General features: G+C 38.4%; 1 protein-coding gene across 1 annotated transcript in view; it reads right to left on the reverse strand.

Moving 5' to 3' along the window:
• Positions 1 to 3,419: 3,419 nt before the first annotated feature.
• The window catches only part of LOC124102269 (zinc finger ZZ-type and EF-hand domain-containing protein 1), a 36,647-nt gene continuing 21,233 nt past the window's right edge, over positions 3,420 to 18,833 (reverse strand). Inside the window, exons 4-11 of the mRNA XM_046458497.2 lie at positions 18,545 to 18,716; positions 17,056 to 17,255; positions 15,483 to 15,693; positions 12,554 to 12,670; positions 10,987 to 11,165; positions 9,047 to 9,145; positions 4,674 to 4,765; positions 3,420 to 3,911 (exon numbers count right to left, since the gene is read on the reverse strand). Coding sequence (XP_046314453.1) covers positions 3,759 to 3,911; positions 4,674 to 4,765; positions 9,047 to 9,145; positions 10,987 to 11,165; positions 12,554 to 12,670; positions 15,483 to 15,693; positions 17,056 to 17,255; positions 18,545 to 18,716 — 1,223 coding nt within the window. The 3' untranslated portion in view covers positions 3,420 to 3,758. The remainder of the gene's footprint in view (positions 3,912 to 4,673; positions 4,766 to 9,046; positions 9,146 to 10,986; positions 11,166 to 12,553; positions 12,671 to 15,482; positions 15,694 to 17,055; positions 17,256 to 18,544; positions 18,717 to 18,833) is intronic.

Here is an 18,833-nt window from a genome sequence, read left to right on the forward strand (position 1 = left end):
GAGACCAGCCTGGGTAACACAGTGAGACCCCATCTCAAAAACAAATAAATAAATAAATATTTAAAAAATGCATATCTATTAAAAAACTGCATTTAAAAATATTTTTAATTACAGGTGGACCGAACTTTATTTATTTATTTGTTTGTTTGTTTTTATGTGGTGTTGAGGATCCAACTCAGGGCCTCACATGTGCAAGGCAAGCGCTCTACCACTGAGTCACAACCCCAGCCCTTAAAAAACTGCATTCTTTAATGATACTCCCTTTTCAGGAATTAAACAATTAAGAAGAAGAAGGTGGCTGTCTTTTCAAATAACATTCCTAAAACATTACACTATTCTGGCTGTGATACAGTTACCAAGCTAGGAACACATGACAGATATGTTCAGAATAGTTCAGGCTGCATGGATACCAGCAACAAACTCTGGGAACTATGACAAGAAGAAGAAAGACAATCCAGAGTAGATTCTGGAATAGAGGGGAAAAAAATGTTCTAGTAACATAAGCGGTTCTTGGCACAAACCTTTTGTGATACAATTAACCCTTAAAGAAACAGGTAGAATTCTCTTAGACCAAAACCACATCAATGAATTTCATCCACAGCATACATATGAAGATTTTACAATTTACTTTGGGTACTATCAAAGAAATGTCTGTGATATACAGAATATGCAGAGTGTCAGAGAAGAGAGAAGCAACCATAGTCACTAAACCATACTGCATAGTAGGCAAGAAGGGGAAACAAGAATTGAATGCTATTGTGCTTAAGCAAGCATAGCAGCCAAACAGCTGACCCTGGAGCACGGTGCCTTACCAATGCTCAAACAAAGAAAAGAAAATGTTCAAGAAGATAGATGTGGGCACATTAACATTTTAATTTCCACACTGTAAAGAAACTGTTAATATATAGGCCAACTAATCAGGATTTAAGAGTAGTTCAGGCTGGAACCAGGAACTAAAATCATTTAGGGAATAGTGAATAAGCCTGTATTTAGGTTAAAAAAAAAGGGGGGGGGGCTGGAGTTGTGGCTCAGCGGTAGTGCACTTGCCTGGCATGTGTGAGGCCCTGAGTTCAATCCTCAGTACCACATAATAAACAAGTAAATAAATAAATAATATCCATTGACAACTAAGAATATATTTAAAAAAGATATGAAAGACCTTGTTTGACAGCAGTTTTATTTAGGGGAAATAACTATTTTAATATGTCCCAAGAGTGGGATATAGAAGCTTCAAATTAGGTGTCATTTTTGGTTATTATTAAAAAACAAAGCATTTTTTAAAAAGGCATGTGTGGAGCCAGATGTGGAGGTGCACACCTGTAATCCCAGTGACTTGGGAGGCTGAGGCAAAAGGATACCAAGTTTGAGGTCAGCCTTAGCAACCTAGTGAGGCCTTAAGCAACTTAGTAAGATCTTGTCTAAAACTTAAAAAGGACTGAGGATACAGCTCTATGGTTAAGCACCCCTGGGTTCAATCCCTGGTACCAAAAAATAAGGTGTGTGGGGGTTGAGATGTGACTCAGTGATACAGTGCTTACTTAGTAAGTAGAATGCCCTGGGTTCAATTCCCAGTACTCCCCCCACCCCCAGCAACAACAACAACAACAAAAATATGTGTGCATAGCAAAGGGAGATTTCAGGAATGAGACACAATTGTTCCAATTCACTTAGAAGGCTGAAATTAAGACCACCTAATAGAAATTACAAAAGTGAACTTCAGACAATGGGTATAGTTCAGTAGTAGAGCACTAGGTGAGGTCCTGGATTGGATCCCCTAGTAATGAAGAAAAAAAGAAAAAGAAAGCTTCATATTCTAATCAATGAAGTTCCTTGATTTCCATCACTGAATACTCTGTGGAGGCAGAATGATCATTTTTCAGGGAGGCAACAAAGGAATTTCAGTGAAGAGAAGGATTTATTCTAGATCTTTGCTACTCAAAGTGTGGTATATGGATGGCTAGCATCAAGGTCACATGGGAGCTTGTTAGAAAAGAGTCTCAAGCTCTATCCAAAACTAATGAATCAGAACCTGCATTATCACAACATCTCTCAGTGGCTTGAATGCATATTAAAGTGTAAGCAGCACTGCACTTGATAATTAAAGACTTGTATTAACTCCATTCTATTTCCTGTTAAATACAAGTACACAAATGGAAACTACAGTTCTGCTCTATGAGTTCTAACTTACTCACAGCAATAAGGGAGGCAACATTGCCCAAGGGTTGCCAATGACTTCTGTGACTACATCAATAGATCTGCTTTTAGTATTTATCTTATTAATTGCTGGGTAACAGTGGACACCTCAGTCCTGCTTTCCTGCTACTTCTCTGCAGGAATTTTTCTATGTTGCCCCTTATATTCTGGTGCCACTTGTCTTGCTTATTATGATGTTCTACCTTCTCTTCTTTTCCAAGTCCACACACCCTGGAATTCCAAAGTGATCTCTTCTAGTCCCACATTTTAAACTATCGTTTCAATGACTTCCTTTTGTATCCCTTCAGCCTAAGTTTCTTTTCTGTGCTCTTAATTTGTTTGTTCAACTGGCTGCTGGACATTTCAAAGGTTTCCTAGAATGTCAAATTCTGCAGAGCCAACACTGAACTCATCATCTTATATTAACCTGTTTCTCCCTGGGCTATTTTCTATCCCAGATAAAGATGCTAACAAGATCCCCAGCTACCCAAGCCCCAATGCCCCTGCCCCCAGACCTAATGCCACTTAAGTCATCTTCTCTCTCTTGCTCCTCCATTGGTCTGTTCCCAGGAACTGCTATTTTGAAATTCCAGGAGTCTCTTTATCAGTTCACCTCACTCCATTGCTACAGGTGCTGTGGCTGCCACTCTGGTCAAGGTCACCCCAGCTCTGACTTCCTGGGCAACAGTGCCAGTCTCCTTCTATCCCACCTGCCTTTGTGATTGCTTTCCTCCATCCATGCTGCACATAACACAAGCCAAAGTAGTTCTTCTAAAACATACTATCTAATTTTTCTTCTTTGAAACTCCTCCATTACATGCTTCACTCTCCTCCCTGCTCTACTCCCCATCACCCTCTCCATAAGGGTAAATTTCCCAGTGTCCAGGTACTTTCCCCTAATTCAGGAATGTATTATTCTCCAGACATTCTGAAGATGTGTGACCCTGCTCATAAAAAGAACAGAGTAGGAAGCAGCAAACAAATTAACACACATTTCTACATATGCAGTCAATGTTATCCACTGTGGTGGGTTAGTGGTACTTTTTCTTTTTTTTTCCCCTCTACTGGTTATAAAAAAACACTTGACAGCTTTATTAATAATGCTTCAAATTATATGTAATCCAAATTTAAATGAACAGGAAGACTGATAAACAAATGGTGGTATATTCACATAATCGAATATAACCTAACAATAAAAAAGATGAATGATGACATAGATGAAAATTAAAATCACATTGAGTAAAAGAAGGCAGACATGAAAGGATATACACTCAATGATTCCATTTATATAACAGTCTAGAATAGGCAAAATAAATCTACAGTGATAGGAATCACAATGATGATTGCCTTAGATGTGGAGGGTACTTGATTGGGAAGTGACAGTGAACTTTTGGGGGATGATTGAAATGTGCTATGTCTTAACTGGATAGTGAATAAATGTATGTATAAAATTGTCAAAACCCATGAAATAGTAGTGGTACTTTTCTATAAAAACAAGAAAGCATATTTCACCAATTAGAGAATAAGTACATTTTTATCAAGTATACAGATTTTTGATCTGCTCCTTACCTGCTTTTTACAAATTGCCTGAGCTCCTGAAGCTTCCATTTGTCATATTTTTCAAACCGCTTAAAGTGTTCCTCTGCATGAAATTTATCAGAAGGTGAGTTATAGGCAAAAACCAGGCCACACTGGGCACCAATGCCGCCACGTCGAACCTGAAAACAGAGATCAGAATGGAGAACATCAAAGTGGTAAAAGTTCTACAGCTAGCTGGGTGCAGCGACACACACATGTAATCTCTTCAACCCAGGAAACTGAGGTAGGAGGATCTCAAGTTCAAGGCCAATCTCAGCAATTTAGCTCTAAGGTAACAATAAAAAATAAATAAAATAAAATGTTTATAGAAATTGTGATTTTTAATTTGAAGAGAGAAAATATCACACAACTGACCATCTTTCTGAGTCATACCTAAAACCTTGACTGATGTTTGATCAAGTCAAGCAGGTTTAGAGGCTGAGAAAGGGATTAGTTTCTAGAACACTGTGAGGAAAGACTGTAAAAGACACTGAAATGGACAAAAAGAAGCTCAGTGGTAGAATGCTCCTGGGTTCAATACACAGTACAAAAAAAAAAAAAAATTCTATGGCCGTTTCGTTTCCAATTAATATGGTTAAATTCAAACCTCTAACACAAAATCAAACCAATGAAATGATACTCAGACTTATTAAGCCATAGAAAAGTGAGAAAGCGGCATCTCAAGAAGTGTTCTTTTTCAATCCTTAAAGTCATACCATTCACAGATTTCACTAATCTATCCATCTTTGTGTCCTTACTCTCTGCTATAGGCCTGACAAAGGTCAATAATCACTATATACCCAATGAAACAGTAACAATATGGCCTTCTAAAATGTAATCCTATTACTTAAAAAAAAAAAATAAGTAGTAACATTGCTTAAAGAAGTTAGTAGGACAATTACCATGATTCTGATTTGTGTAACTTGGAAGGCAGACTCAGTTCCTGCAGAAAAAATAGTACTTGCTCTGGTTTTTCCAGTCTCTGTAAGAAAACCTGAAAGAAAAAAAAAATGTACAGTTAGGATGACTGCGCATTTTTATAACCCTAAGAACTAAGATCACAAAAACAAGGAGGTAACTAGTCTATCTGGTACCATCATAAAAATGAGTAAAGGTTTCACCTTTGGACAGATGCAACTTCCCTGACAAAGCCCTAAGTAAGCAGAGCACCAGCCAGGTACTACTCTTCCTCAGAGCACAACTCTTCAACCTTACATGTAGGCAGCTCTACTCTGAAGTAACGATTAAAAAAAAAAAAAAAAAAGGTTTATAGAGATAGTGAGTTTAATTCAGAGGCAAAAGACTGCACACTCAATCATCTTCCTAAATCATACCTAAAACCATAACTGATGTTTGACTGGGCTGATCAATGCAAGTAGGCTTAGAGGTTGAGAGAGGGATTAATTTCAGAAGACTGTGGGGGAAAGATTGTAAAAGACACTGAAATGGACAAAAAAGAATCACTGGGTGTCCTGTCTAACACGTTCTTTGGTTAAATCCATCTTTTATTGTCTCTAAGCTATTCTATAATTCTTTGGGTTGTAGGATATTGATGGCAATGCAAATGATTCCTGTTGGAAATAAAAATTGTGTTCTGTGGAAATGAAACTGATTATTCCTTATGGAACTAAGCAATTTTGAATCTAACTGTAAATTAATTTCAGTATTCTTACTGGTCTGTGTGTATTTTATGAATTCTCCATTAATAAAAAATATGTCATGTTTGTTTCCATTTGCACAGCAGTCATGATTTACCTTTGTCGCTAATTATCCTTTAACAACTCACAAAAAGGTCTTCTGCTAGACTCACAGTTACCTTTCCCTTTCAAACATCTTTATACATAAGGCAAGCATATGGTCACATCAGCATTAAATGACCATTCTTCCTGGAACCCTGACTTGTCCTCAACCATTTTCCCTGTCAAGATGAAAAGACTGAAACCAATTTCATGCTTCTTATTTCATTATACTCAATTCAGTAAAATAAAAATTTATGAGCCTGAATCTCCATAGAACAATGTGCAAAATTTGTCACCAAATTTAATGAAAATGAAATCTGAAGGAACCTGTACTAATTCATAGACAGATGCTATGATTTAGTTCTACCAAACAGTAGTTCTGTAGACAATTTTAAGAAGGCATAGTGGCAGAAATTTTTTGCATAAACTCTCCTAACAGCAATACCAAAAATTATCCTAATTATTGAATTAAAATCTTTCCCAGAGGTCTGGATGACTCTATTTGAAAGTATTTATTGCAAAAGAAAATAAATAGATAATTTTTAAAAAGGAGTCTACTGTGAAGACTAAAATACTACCTAGAAGTTAAGTGCTTAATCAGCCATTTAAGTTAGTCTCAAAGTTGTAGAAGCAATAATAATTTAAAGCAACAGAATTGGAAAGACAATATTTTTTATATAACACTGTCACCAGGTACACATTTAAACTTTGGTTTGGGTTGTTTTTTTTTTTTTTTGTCTTTTTGGCGATGCTGGGGATTGAATTCTTGACCTCATGCATATTAGGCAAGTGCTCTACCACTGAACTACACTCCAGCTCACATTTAAGTTATTTTTAAAGTGGGAGACACACCTTAAAAAATGAAACCTTGTGTTTCCTTTTCTGGGTAAAAAAACCAGCTTGGAAGTTTAGTTGTGATATTTTATATCTATGATCATTTGACACCCTACCCCTACTTGTCAAATTTACTCTCTCAAATGACAGGGAAAAAAATTAATCAACCATGGATTTAAAGGACTTAAGCTGGGCAGAGTGCATGCCTATAATCTCAGCAACTCGGGAGGCAGAAGTAGGAGGATTGTAAGTTCAGTCAGTCTCAGCAACTTAGCAAGGCTCTAAACAACTTAGCAAGACCCTGTCTCAAAATAAAGAATATAAAAAGGGCTGGGGTGTGGTCAGTATTTGAGAGCCCCTGTGTTCAATCCCCAGTACCAAATAAATAAATAAATAAAGGATTAATATCTTCCACTTCAGTTCCTACTAGCCAGTTTTCCTTTCATTTCTAAATAAACCTTTATGTTTACATTTTAAAGTTTTTATTTATTTTTTGAGGTAGGGGCCTCACTAAGTTGCTGAGGCTGCCCTGGAACTTTGGATTCTTCTGCCTCAGGCTCCCAAGAAGCTTGGTTAAATCCTGGTGTAACTGGTGTGTGTCATCATATTAGGCTCTAGTTTTTCTTTAAAATACCAGACCAAGTGGCAGTGGCTTTCAGGAGTGTTAACTTTCTGGAATGTTGGCATTCGTTCTCCGGCCTTCTTGGGTACTACAGTGGCACTTGTCCACAAATGGCACATCCCTGAAGTGGTAGAACCTGAGGTAGACCAGTGAACAGAACTTTCATCCTGTAAGGGGGAAAAAAAATCTGTTCTTCCAAACCCAGCAGTTCTGTTTGTAAGGACTTTGCTCTTGTCTCTAGAATCCTTTTCTTATAGCAGAGCAAGAGACCCACAGGTAACCTGAGTTACAACATAGGGAGTTGTAATGAGAAGCCCAGGAGGAACTGAGGGCTTCTCCCTCACCCATCCACACAGAATCACAACAAAAGTAACAAAGCTATCAGCTACAGCAAGATTTTAAAATTCACTCATCCAAGCGGGTAGAAGATAGGAAGGAGAGATAGGTCCATGTCAGACACAGAGAAAAATAACAAAGTATTAAAATCAGACACCACCAAGAGCTAGCAAATGCAACTTTCAGGTGTAGGAAAAACTAGTGTAGGTTTTTCCAACTTAAAAGTGTTAAAAATCTACACTCTGGGCTGGGAATGGTAGCATGTGCCTGTAATCAATCCTAGCTGCTTAGTAGGCAGGAGGATCCCAAGTTGGAGGCCAGCCTAGGTAACTTAGTGAGACCATATCTCAAAATATAAAAGGAAAAATACATAAATAAATGAATATAAGAGGGCTGGGAGTGTAGCTCAGTGGTAAAGTACCCCTGGGATCAATCCCCAGTAAACAACAACATCAAATCCTCAATCTGGTGTCAGATAATTTGGTTCCACATGCTCCAGAGGCAAAAATTCCAATTTTTCAGAATGAAGGAAAATGCAAAGGGTCTTTGGCAAAGAAGTCTTACATTTCCTGTGTAAGGTAGTAGAAAAGTGCAAAGAGCTGTCTCTACCTCCTCCCAACCTCATTGGCTTTAGATGGCAGGTGACTCAACAGACCTAGAAAGTGGCTGGACATGGATGCAATGAAGGAAATTTTCCTGCAGAGGTTGAACTGCTAAGGGAAAACTAGGGAAACCATCTTGTGCAAGTATAATGCTTAAGAGGAGGTACTGAGAAGAGGAGGTATAACAGGGAAGGCATGTTTTCCCAGGGGTCTGTACTTCATTGGTGCTAAGAATGAACACAGGAAACAGGAAAGAGAAGAGGCAACACTGAGAATGTATGAATGAAGACAGCAGTGCCGTGAGGAAAGCCAAAGGGAAACCAATTCAAGGCAACAAGCCATGCCTTCCTATGTTCTATACCCTTCTTTTAAAAATCAGCGAGATTCAAAAAGGTACCGTAAGTAGAAAAGTGACACATATATGGCACTGAGCTGGTGGCCACCAAGATGGATGAGGAACAGACTCACAAACACCCCCTGGATATGCAAAAGAACCACCAGCAAAATGAAATGCCCATTAGGAATCATTAAGTTGATACTAGGGATGAGTGACGCTTCCTCCTAGGTAATCAAATGCCAAATCAGCTGCATTGGGGGAAATACCCCTTTTAGCTGTGTTTTCAGCAGTGTGGTGCTACTGATCTACTGAATTTCTTAACACTGTTATAATACAACAGAAGGACAATCCAAACTAAAAAACAGAGAAAAGCAATAACTTTCTGTTGTAAGAGGAGAATTTGCTTTTCAAAACTTGAGTTTTGGGCTGGGGATGTGGCTCAAGTGGTAGCACGCTTGCCTGGCATGCGTGCAGCCTGGGTTCGATCCTCAGCACCACATACAAACAAAGATGTTCTGTCCACTGAAAACTAAAAAATAAATATTAAAAATTCTCTCTCTCTCTCTCAAAAAAAAAAAGCTATTTAAAAAAAAAAAGTTGAGTTTCGAAGAGCTCTCAGACTTTCAAATACTTGTAAATTCTTATAGGTTATTAATACCGATATAGATTACTAACACAAATAGTTCAGCAACTATTGCCAACAGGCTGAGGTAAAGACTGCATGCCTGAAAATGTCAAAGACCAGAGTATGACTTCACACAGCTGCCTTCTGAGCACAATAGCAATTGTCCCACCCACTGCTCACCATCCCTTGTCCACGGTTCCACAAGTAGGTTTTCAGGTCCTGACTTGTCTTCTTTTCCTTTGACATCACAAGCCTGAAGAGTCAACTGGAGAGGTTTACCTGCCAAACAAAAGAGAAGGCAAGCCTTAAGTTAGGTCTATGAAAAAATGTAAACTAGTGGGCATTGTGAGTGGAAATGCAGGCCTATAGTTACCCACACCATTAATAAGTTATTTATTTATTTATTTTTGCACCAGGGATTGAACCCAGGGGCACTTAACCTCTAAGCCACATCCCCAACTCTTTTTAAAATATTTTTAGTTACAGTTGGACACATTACTTTTATTTTATTTTTATGTGTGTTGAAGATGAAACCCAGTGCCCCACACATGCTAGGCAAGCACTCTATCGCTGAGCCACAACCCCAGCCCCCCAACCCTTTTTTATATTTTATTTAGAGACCAGGCCTCGCTAAGTTGCCAAGGCTGGCTTTGAACTCTCCTCCTGCCTCAGCCTCTGGAACCGCTGGAATTATAGGCATGCGCCACCACATTCAGCAAAGTTACTGATTGTAAAGCATGATATTAGGCAAAAGTGGACATTATTCCTCTGTGCTTTTCTAAAAGAAAAAAGTAGAGCTATGTCCCTGAGTGATTCTGAAGAGAGGTCTCTAAAAATAATCACTGTTTCAGAAACAAAGCATATTATAACATAGATTAATACTACAGATTCAACATACTTTGTAGGAGGTGGAGTCCTAAAATATCATTTTGAAGCTAATAATCAGTTTTACTGGTATTGTATTTTAAATATATAAACAATGTTTTAGGTTTTATTTCTTCAAAACATCTCTAGGAGATGTCTCAAAAATAAATAAACAAACAAATACAAAGGATTAGGAATGTAATTCAGTGGTGAAGTGCCCCTCTATTCATTCCCCAGTACACCCCCCAAAATATCCAGGTCAATTTTAATAAAAATCAATTTTTGTTACGGTGATCTGACTTCTTTTAGTAATATAATAAATACTTGTTAACCTCTAACACAACCCATAACTGGCTAATTATCTGCTGTTCCCCTCTCAGAACAACTAATTTGAATCATCAGCTTTCCTGAAGAACACTTCAGCTTCTAGAAACTACCTCTACCTCCTACCTAGCCATGCCTGAATCAGGACCCTACCTCTCCAAATGTAGAAGGAAATTGGATTTAAAAGACATCAATTGTATGACTTTAGAAGTTAAACATAAAATTAAATCATGAAATCATATTAAAACAGAGGTACAAATATCACAGCAATGCCTCTATTACTAAAGAGGATGGGATCTAATATCCAAAGTTTGTGAACAAAAACTTATTACTAGAGGTCAGGATGGCAAGCAAGTTGTTCCTCACATGACAGGTGCAGTCATTGGGGAACAGCTGTATGGGGTCCTATGTTAGGATGGACTGCAAATGGGCCCAGGAAGGGAAAGTTGTGGCAACTATGTACAAATATAATTCTAAGAAGCTGTGTGGGAATAAGAAGGATGCACTCTAAGCCAAGGATCCCTTTGCACCAGGTCTTGACTAGCTTCCTCCCTCCAGATGAGAAGTACTCTAACTTTTCAAATCTCTTAACCTATCCAATAAGATATTCCTGTACTTCACTAAAGATGGCTGTGTTCAAATGCCACCAGACATAGGGACTATTCTAATAAATCTTGGGAGTATAGCCCAGGATACACTTAAATGTCCTCTTCTGCCGACCCTACCATAAATAAAACAACATTCCCCCTCTCCCTACCAGCTATAGTAGAAGTCTTGTACTGGAAGGATATGCACAAGGAATCATGGTTCAACTACAAAAGACAGTCCACAAACTACCCCCAAAAGACAGGAAGATGCCAGGAGGGCCCAGATTGAGAATGCTTTTAGGATTTGTCCACTGCTGGCATTTCTATCATGCCTAGGTCATTTACCGTATTTGAGGAGCAGGTTCTGTCTGACTGATGCCATGGATGAGATGAGGGACGAGGCATCATACCCTGTGTCCAGGTGGTCAGTGATGGTACACAGAGAGCTCATCACTTTGGCAACACTTCCTCTTGCTAGTGCAAAAGCCAGAAGAGTCAGTTCCACCTCTGGGGTAGAACAGCAGCTATAAAGAACAGAAAAAACAACAACAACAAAAACAAAAAAGACCTCTTCACTTCCAAAGAATATAAAGAAACCCAGATAGCTCAAAACCATGTAATTGATCAATGAGTGAAATTAATCTGCCATATGCTTTCTTTCTTATCTCTCACTGTTTTTTTTTTTGTTTGTTTTTTTAGTACTTAGGGATTGAACCCAGGGCCATTTAATCATTGAGCCACATCGCTGACTCTTTTTTAAAACATTTTATTTTGAGACAGGGTCTGGCTAAGTTGCTTAAGACCTCACTAAGTTGCTGAAGCAGGCTTTGAACTCGAGTTCCTCCTGCCTCAGCCTCCTGAGTCACTGAGATGACAGGAATGTGCTACCATGACTGGCTGCCATATGCTTTCTATATATTCATCAGAAATACTTTATTAATATCCTTAAGATAACTTAGGGAAAAACTAAATCAACCCAGGGGAACCAGGGAATTAAATTCCCATTTCTGAAATCATACTCTATAAATACTAAATGATAATCATAAACCAAAAATAAATGAGCTGCTGCAATAAGCCTTTACTATTCAGAAACCTGTGGTAATGAGTTGGCTTGGCTAAAGAGTATGTTTCTTGAGAAGCATGAAATAATTATATTTACTCCCTTCACATTTCACTGCCCTTTTAAATACATCACACTGAAACATTTAAAACTATTTAGATATCAGGGTCTAGTTTGTCTTCTAATACAGTAATGTCCCCAGAGCTCACTGAGGCAGAGCTGAGTGTCCCTACACTAAGTGTTCCCTCAAACAACCAAGAAGCCCCTTCCCGTTCTATGTAGAATCAGGCCTAAGCCCTGTGCAAAGGTAAGCAGGCTCTGAGTGAGGGCAGTGGCCTGGGGATAACAGTGAACTGAGAGGTTTCACATTTTGAACTTTGAGACATCTCTTCCAGATGAATCTAAGGACTTTTCCTCCTGCCTGAATAATTCTAGAGGACAGGTGATACCAATAGGACTAAGGATGAACTATTATTTCACTTTCTCTTCAGCCACAAGATAGAGATCATTTTCAGTAGTAATTTTTAAAAGATTTCCTTTTTAAATTTTGAAAGACTTAGTCGAGTGTGGTGCACACACCTGTAATCCCAGCAGCTTAAAGACAGCCTTAGCAACTTAAGGAGGCTGTAAGCAACTTAGCGAGGCTATAAGCAACTTAGCGAGACCCTGTCTCAAAATAAAAGATAAACAATAAAAAGGGCTGGGGATGTGGCTCAATGGTTAAGTACCCTTGAGTTAAATCACTGGTACCAAAAAAATTTTTTTTAATAAAATAAAAAATTTGAAAGACTTAACATGCATACATGCCCTCCACCCCCCACAAAGAGTTTACCTCATCAACCTTGATTTTACCTAGTTATTCTTATGAGGAAGCTGTCCACTTCTTCCAGGACATTGGGAGACAGGAAAGTGGAGAAATCTGTAGATCCTGGTGAGAGGGAAAGTGGAGGCATGTGCTGTAGTGCCTTCCTAGAAAAGTAATAAGCCAAACATGCATTAGACAAAAACATTGTTGTTCTGATTCATCCCTTATAAAACAGTCAGTATGCCTACAGAGAACCTAAGACACAATATAAACCAGCCTTATCCCTAGGAGTCATAGTAGATTAGATTTAGCTAAGTAGTGTAATAGGGTTTCTTTCTTTTTCAAAGTATCATTTCCCTCTGGAAAAGTTTATGGGGTACTCTAGAAGCCAGCATTTATTTTAAGTAGTGTAAGCGAAAGACAAACTACAGAAAATTCAGGGGTTCTTAGGGAATCTGACCTCAGAGGCAAGTGCAGAGTGTAGTTCAATAGGAAGCCTGTTTTATACATAGGCTCTTAAGATCTATGGCATCTAAAAAGGTGTCATGAATTTTATTGTGTTCTAAACAGATCAACACCATCACGTTCTCTATTCCTGTGTGTGTGTCTTGGCCTTTCCACCTTCATGTCTCTTTTAATGTTTCTCTTTCCTCATCACCTCTGAATGTTTAGCTTTATCTTTCTGAATCCCCCAAGGACTTGTCTTCTCTGGACTATTAGCCAACTTTTCTTTTTTTTTAATTTGGGATTGAACCCAGGGGCACTCTACCACTGAGCTACATTCCCAACCCTTTTTATTTTTTATTTTGAAATGGGGCCTCACTAAGTTGCTGAGGCTAGCCTTGATCTTGTGATCCTACTGCTTTAGCCTTCTAAGTCTCTGGGACTACAGATGTGCATCAACACATCCAGCTCATCTAACAAACATATATAACAAATGATTAATGAGTCCTACCACATGTTAGAAGCTATGCTAGGTGAATATACCATGAAAAGCTTGAAGGTATACCACAAGTGGATCAAAAAACCCTCAAAATTCTAGAATTGTCATTTTATGACAATAATAATAATGAGTCCCTGAAACATTTTTATTTTTGCATTTCAAGATACAGCAAAGCTAACACTATGTCAATTTCCCCTCTGCTCTGATTTCCTTCTTGTCCACCTGATAAGCTGTGTTTGGGCTGTATGGCAGCTACACTCAGGTACAGCTCATCAATGAGATCTAAGGCATACAAGTAGCATGTGATCATTTGCTGAGTTTATTTCCACTGATAAAAGTAAACACTTATGTTCCAAATATACTTTTTCTTATTTATTTTTCCTCATTGATCTTTTTCACAATATATTTTCAATTTTAGGAAAGTTTTAGATAACTGATTTTTAAAACTGAAGGGGTGCATAAAAATGTCATTGACGATGCACTAGTAAAACTGAGCAGGATAATTCCATTCTTCAATAACCTGGCACATCTTCAAAATAATAATAATGTAGAAAGCTCTTTCTTTCCCCCTTCCTAAAAATCTAGTCTATTTGGTAGAGCTGAACAAGCTGTACAAGTGTGCCAGAGGTGGGGAGAGCCATGGTGGCCTACAGTCGGGTATCTACACAAAGGAACAGACCAATTGGAATGCAGGTACCAATGATGGCAAGAAGGGTGGCCTAATACAGGGAAGAGGGGACACACAGACTCTACAGAGGACAAGAAAGGCATCTGTGCAAAAGGTGGCCATAGCAGCAGCCCTGCTAAAGGTGTTAAGCAGGAGTAAGAAGAGAAGTGTGTCTATGCAAGGACAGGGGCAACAGGACTCTGACTATCTAGAAAGAGGTTGAAGAAGTAAGTACACATATGAAGGATGATGGCAGCCAGGTTTGTCACTATCAGAGAAGGCAGTTACAAATCCTGAAAGGGAGACAACTAGAATGAATTCTGTAGTACTGGGTTAGAACTGAAAATATCAGTGTAAACTCAGTTTTTATTTTCATAGAAAAATAATACAGATATAAATAGTTATACAATATTCCTATACAAATGTATTCTGCCTAGCTATGTCCACTGAAAGGATATGGAAGAAGTAACACCTTGACAGTAATGAATTTGTCCAAAAGCATCATTATCCACTAAAAAGGACCCTGATTCCTTAGAAAAATGTTTGATTCTAGGACTAAGGGAGGGAACACTCAAACCTGCAATGCCTTGTGCTAAAAGCAGCAGCAGGGTATAATGGTGTTCACCTGAGTCCCAGCTATTTGGGAGGCTGAGGTAGGAGTATCACTAGACCCCAAGAGTTTAAAACCAGCGTAGGCTACAGAGTAACACCCCATCTTCCCCACAACACACACACACTGACATGCATACATGCACGAGAGAGAGAGAGAGAGAGAGAGAGAGAGAGAGAGAGTCAGAGACACACAACAGTAAGGAAGTATTCTTAAAATGAGGATATTAGCTAGATTGAAGGGGTTGCCACTGGCCAAATGTGGGACAATCTAAGCACCAAACCTGTGGCTAATTATAACCCAGTTAATAAGATTCCATGAGTCTTTTGTGTATGTGTGCGTGCAAATGTTCCCCAGTAGCTAAGAAACAGGCACAGCACAAGTGACCTCCTAAGACTGAGGTACTCAGTGAGCTGATAAAGACACTGGAGTAACTGTGTAAGGAGAAACAGGAAAGTAGAATGGATGCTTCTTCAAAGTCTGTGAAGTCAGCGCTGGTGATGTAATTCAGCAGTAGAGTGCTTGCCCAGCATGCACAATGAGGCCTGGGTTCAATCCCCAGGACAGCAACAAAATAAAACAGTCTATGAAGAAAGAAGCAATGTGGAGCTGAAAGGTACAAATTGAAGACAATAGGTAACCAGGGATGAGCTATTGACTGAGCCCTGATGATGGAAGGCTGTTCAGTGACATTCCATAGAAGGGTGGAGAAGAATGAGTGCACCTTGATGGGGTGGAAAACAGAGATCGACTTACTGAGTATTGTGCAGCACTGTCTGGACAAAGGCGGGATTTGTCTCCATAGAAGCCGTTACCAGAGATGTCAGCAGAGACCAATACCATATTGCCGAAGCATCTGAGACTGAGACCCCAGACTTCTTAACTCTCTGAAAGCCAACAGCCCTCAGACCATGAATCCTAGTGTCACATCCATCGCTAAGACAACGCTTTATGTTAATCTGGACATCTGTCAAGCACAAACAACAAATTCAGTATTGGATTGACTTGTTTAGTTCAGTAAATGCTAGGCTCTCAACTAAAAGCAAAACGGTAATTGATGTTTTGAAAAGAAAATTCTGAAGACATACTTTGATGACAGAAATAAATGTGCACAATGGAACTAGTACATAATAAACCTATCACAAAACATTGATGAATCCAAGAAATTTAAAGAGTAATTTGTAAAATTAAGGGTGGCTTATCATAGAACTTCTTAGGAACTTATGAGTTCTGAAAAGTTATAATGCTTCACAAAGAGCATTATAAATCCTGACTGAACACTTGGTGAGAACTTTCCAGAACTCTTCCTAGAGTTTGAAATCTGGATTGAGTTATAAAGCAGCTGGCTCATAAGTAGTTGTGCAATCCAGTCCAAACAGAAGACACAGACATGATTCACTTTCAGGAGATGTCACAATTTCTTATTTGAGTTTGGGGGTAGGTGAGAAGTTAAAAAGGACACAAATTAGAGAAAAGAGCACCAAAGGGGGTAAGGCAGAAAGCTTCTACTCCACAAGCTTTACTACTTCTTTGCCTACAGGCAAAACACAAAGACACTACCTCCCTAGGCCTCAGTTCCTCTGAGCCAAGTAAGAACACTTCTTTTGACCCAGGAAAGCATTAGAAGAAATGAGACAAAACATGAAGTATTCCGGCTCCCTGAATGAAATAAGGCTGGAAAGAAATCACACAATTGTGATTATTTCCAAAAAGCTATGTGTGAAGCAAGGTGTAACAGTATAAAGTTAGACACATAAATGTACAAGAATAAGAGTGGGTTAAAATTGACTTATTTTTACAACATTAAATAAAGGTGTTCATGAATACATGATACAACAACACATCAAAAAATACCAAAGAACTTGAGTAGATTATTATCATTTTTGTAAAAAGATATGTATAGATAATTGTGTATGTGAATATAATGCTTTTTTTTAAAAAAAAAGTGTGTGCATGTGTGTGTGTGTGTGTTTATACATGTGCACATAAATACACAAATACACGAGAAGTTATGGAAGGATTCTCACCAAGGTAGTCATACTGACAATCCCTAGGTAGTAGGATTTGAGTACTTTTGTTTTTCCATATTTTTCTAATTTTCCAATAAAACAAAAGAATAAAATATTTTAAACTAAGAAAAGGTTCTATTGTTTTTCAATAGTTTTAAAAACACGTATGAGGTGAAATAATGATCACTTACGTGTGTGTCATGAGAAGCAAATCAAATCTCAAAAGAAAACTAGCAGCTTTTCTACTTCAAAGGTTCTACTGCTAAAAAATAAAACTTCCCTTCATCTCCTCCCCATTCCCTTAGTTTTGTTTGACTCACAGAGCTGACTGATATTGGCGTTTTCCAGCAGTGTCACATAGCCAGTGACATTGCTAGGGATGTGCACATCTCGAACTTCCTGAAGATCGCCGGCACTCCTCCCCACAGCTACTGTCACCTGCTGTGGCATATAACTCTGGTCAGTGGCAGCAACTGCAATGGACAGGTGCCTAAGCACAACATCTGGCTTCATTTTTAAGCTGGAAAACAGAAAGCAGAAATCACAGTGTTTATATGAATGCACCTTGATGGGGTGGAAATCAGAGATCAACTTACTGACTATTGTGCAGCAGTGTCTGGACAAAGGCGGGATTTGTCTCCATAGAAGCCATTACCAGAGATGTCAGCAGAGACCAATACCATATTGCCGAAGCATCCTAGACTTAACTCTCTGAAAGCAACAGCCCTCAGACCATGAATCCTAGTGTCACATTCATCGCTAAGACAACGCTTTATGTTAATATGGGTCAAAAACAAGACCCATTTCAAAGGTCTGATATTTGATATAACCAAACACTGATTTTTCCTAATAGCAACTAACTTAAATACTGGTTATGAGTTTCAAGGTCCATATGACATTCCCAAATCTCGAAAAAGCCTTTCAGGTCAAGATTAATCTTATATTTCCTTTTCAGTATTAGGATAGGCAGGAAGGGACAATATAAACAACGAACATTCTAACAAAATTCTTTTACATGCCAAGAAGCAAATTCTAAACTGCATTCCCTAAATTGAGTATATTCCCTTATCTTTAAATTAGGTAGATGGTTAAAGGTCAAAAGTGACCTACCCCTAAAAGAAAATTAGAAAATTATTTCTATTCCTGCCAATTAAAATTAGCCCATTTTCTGAAGGGAAATGTGAAAATTTAGACAGCAGTTTCAGAACTTCTAGAAATTCCACAGTTTACTGACAAGAACATCACTCCAGGATTCCTGGCCATCCCACTCTCTTCTGAACTGACCAACTCATACATGAATTTTGAAAAAGTATAGAAGTACAATTATATCTATGTAAAAAAGTTCTTGTCCTTTGTAATATTAATTTTCATGAGAACTACTGAAAAGGATCTGAAATCAGTATTATAAAATATTAGTCAAATGTTACTTCTTCCTTTTAAACATCAAATAAAGAAACTATATGTTTATGAATATGTGAACCAAGCTACATGATTTTACGATTCCTTATACTTGATTGAGGCATCTTTACAGAAATCTACTCATAAGAAAAAAATTGGGCAATTGAGTACAAAAAATTCCAAATTTTAAAAATAATAAGCCAGGCGCAGTGGCACACATCTGTAATCCCAGCAGCTCAGGAGGCTAAGGCAGGAGGAGTGGAAGTTCAAAGCCAGCCTTAGAAACTTAGCAAGATTCTGTCACTAATAAAATATAGAAAGGGTCTGGGGATGTAGCTCAGTGCTCCTGGGTCCAATTCCTGGTACCTAAATAAATAAATAAATAATAAATAAACGTGCTGTGCCACCTACCGAATCCAGTGTGAACGGGCACTGCCATCTGACTGCCAGTAGGATGATGTTTCTCCATTTGTCATCTTGTCGATGTCAGCAGGGTTGGAGGATGTTTCTATATAAGCATAGCACTTTGTTACTGATTTGAGTTTATCCATCTCTGGGCTTCTGGTAAGATCTCCAGGGCTTTCTGCAGGAAAATCAGAATTTACCACATGATATCTCTTTCACAAAGAGAAAAAATATCTAACAGAAAATGCTTGGTCACTTTGGCACCAGAAACTGTAATGTTCCTTAAAATCTCCTT

This window comes from Marmota monax, unplaced genomic scaffold (assembly GCF_021218885.2).
Source record: "Marmota monax isolate L192 unplaced genomic scaffold, Marmota_monax_Labrador192_F-V1.1 WCK01_AAM20220418_F8-fsc01140, whole genome shotgun sequence".
NCBI lineage: Eukaryota > Metazoa > Chordata > Mammalia > Rodentia > Sciuridae > Marmota > Marmota monax.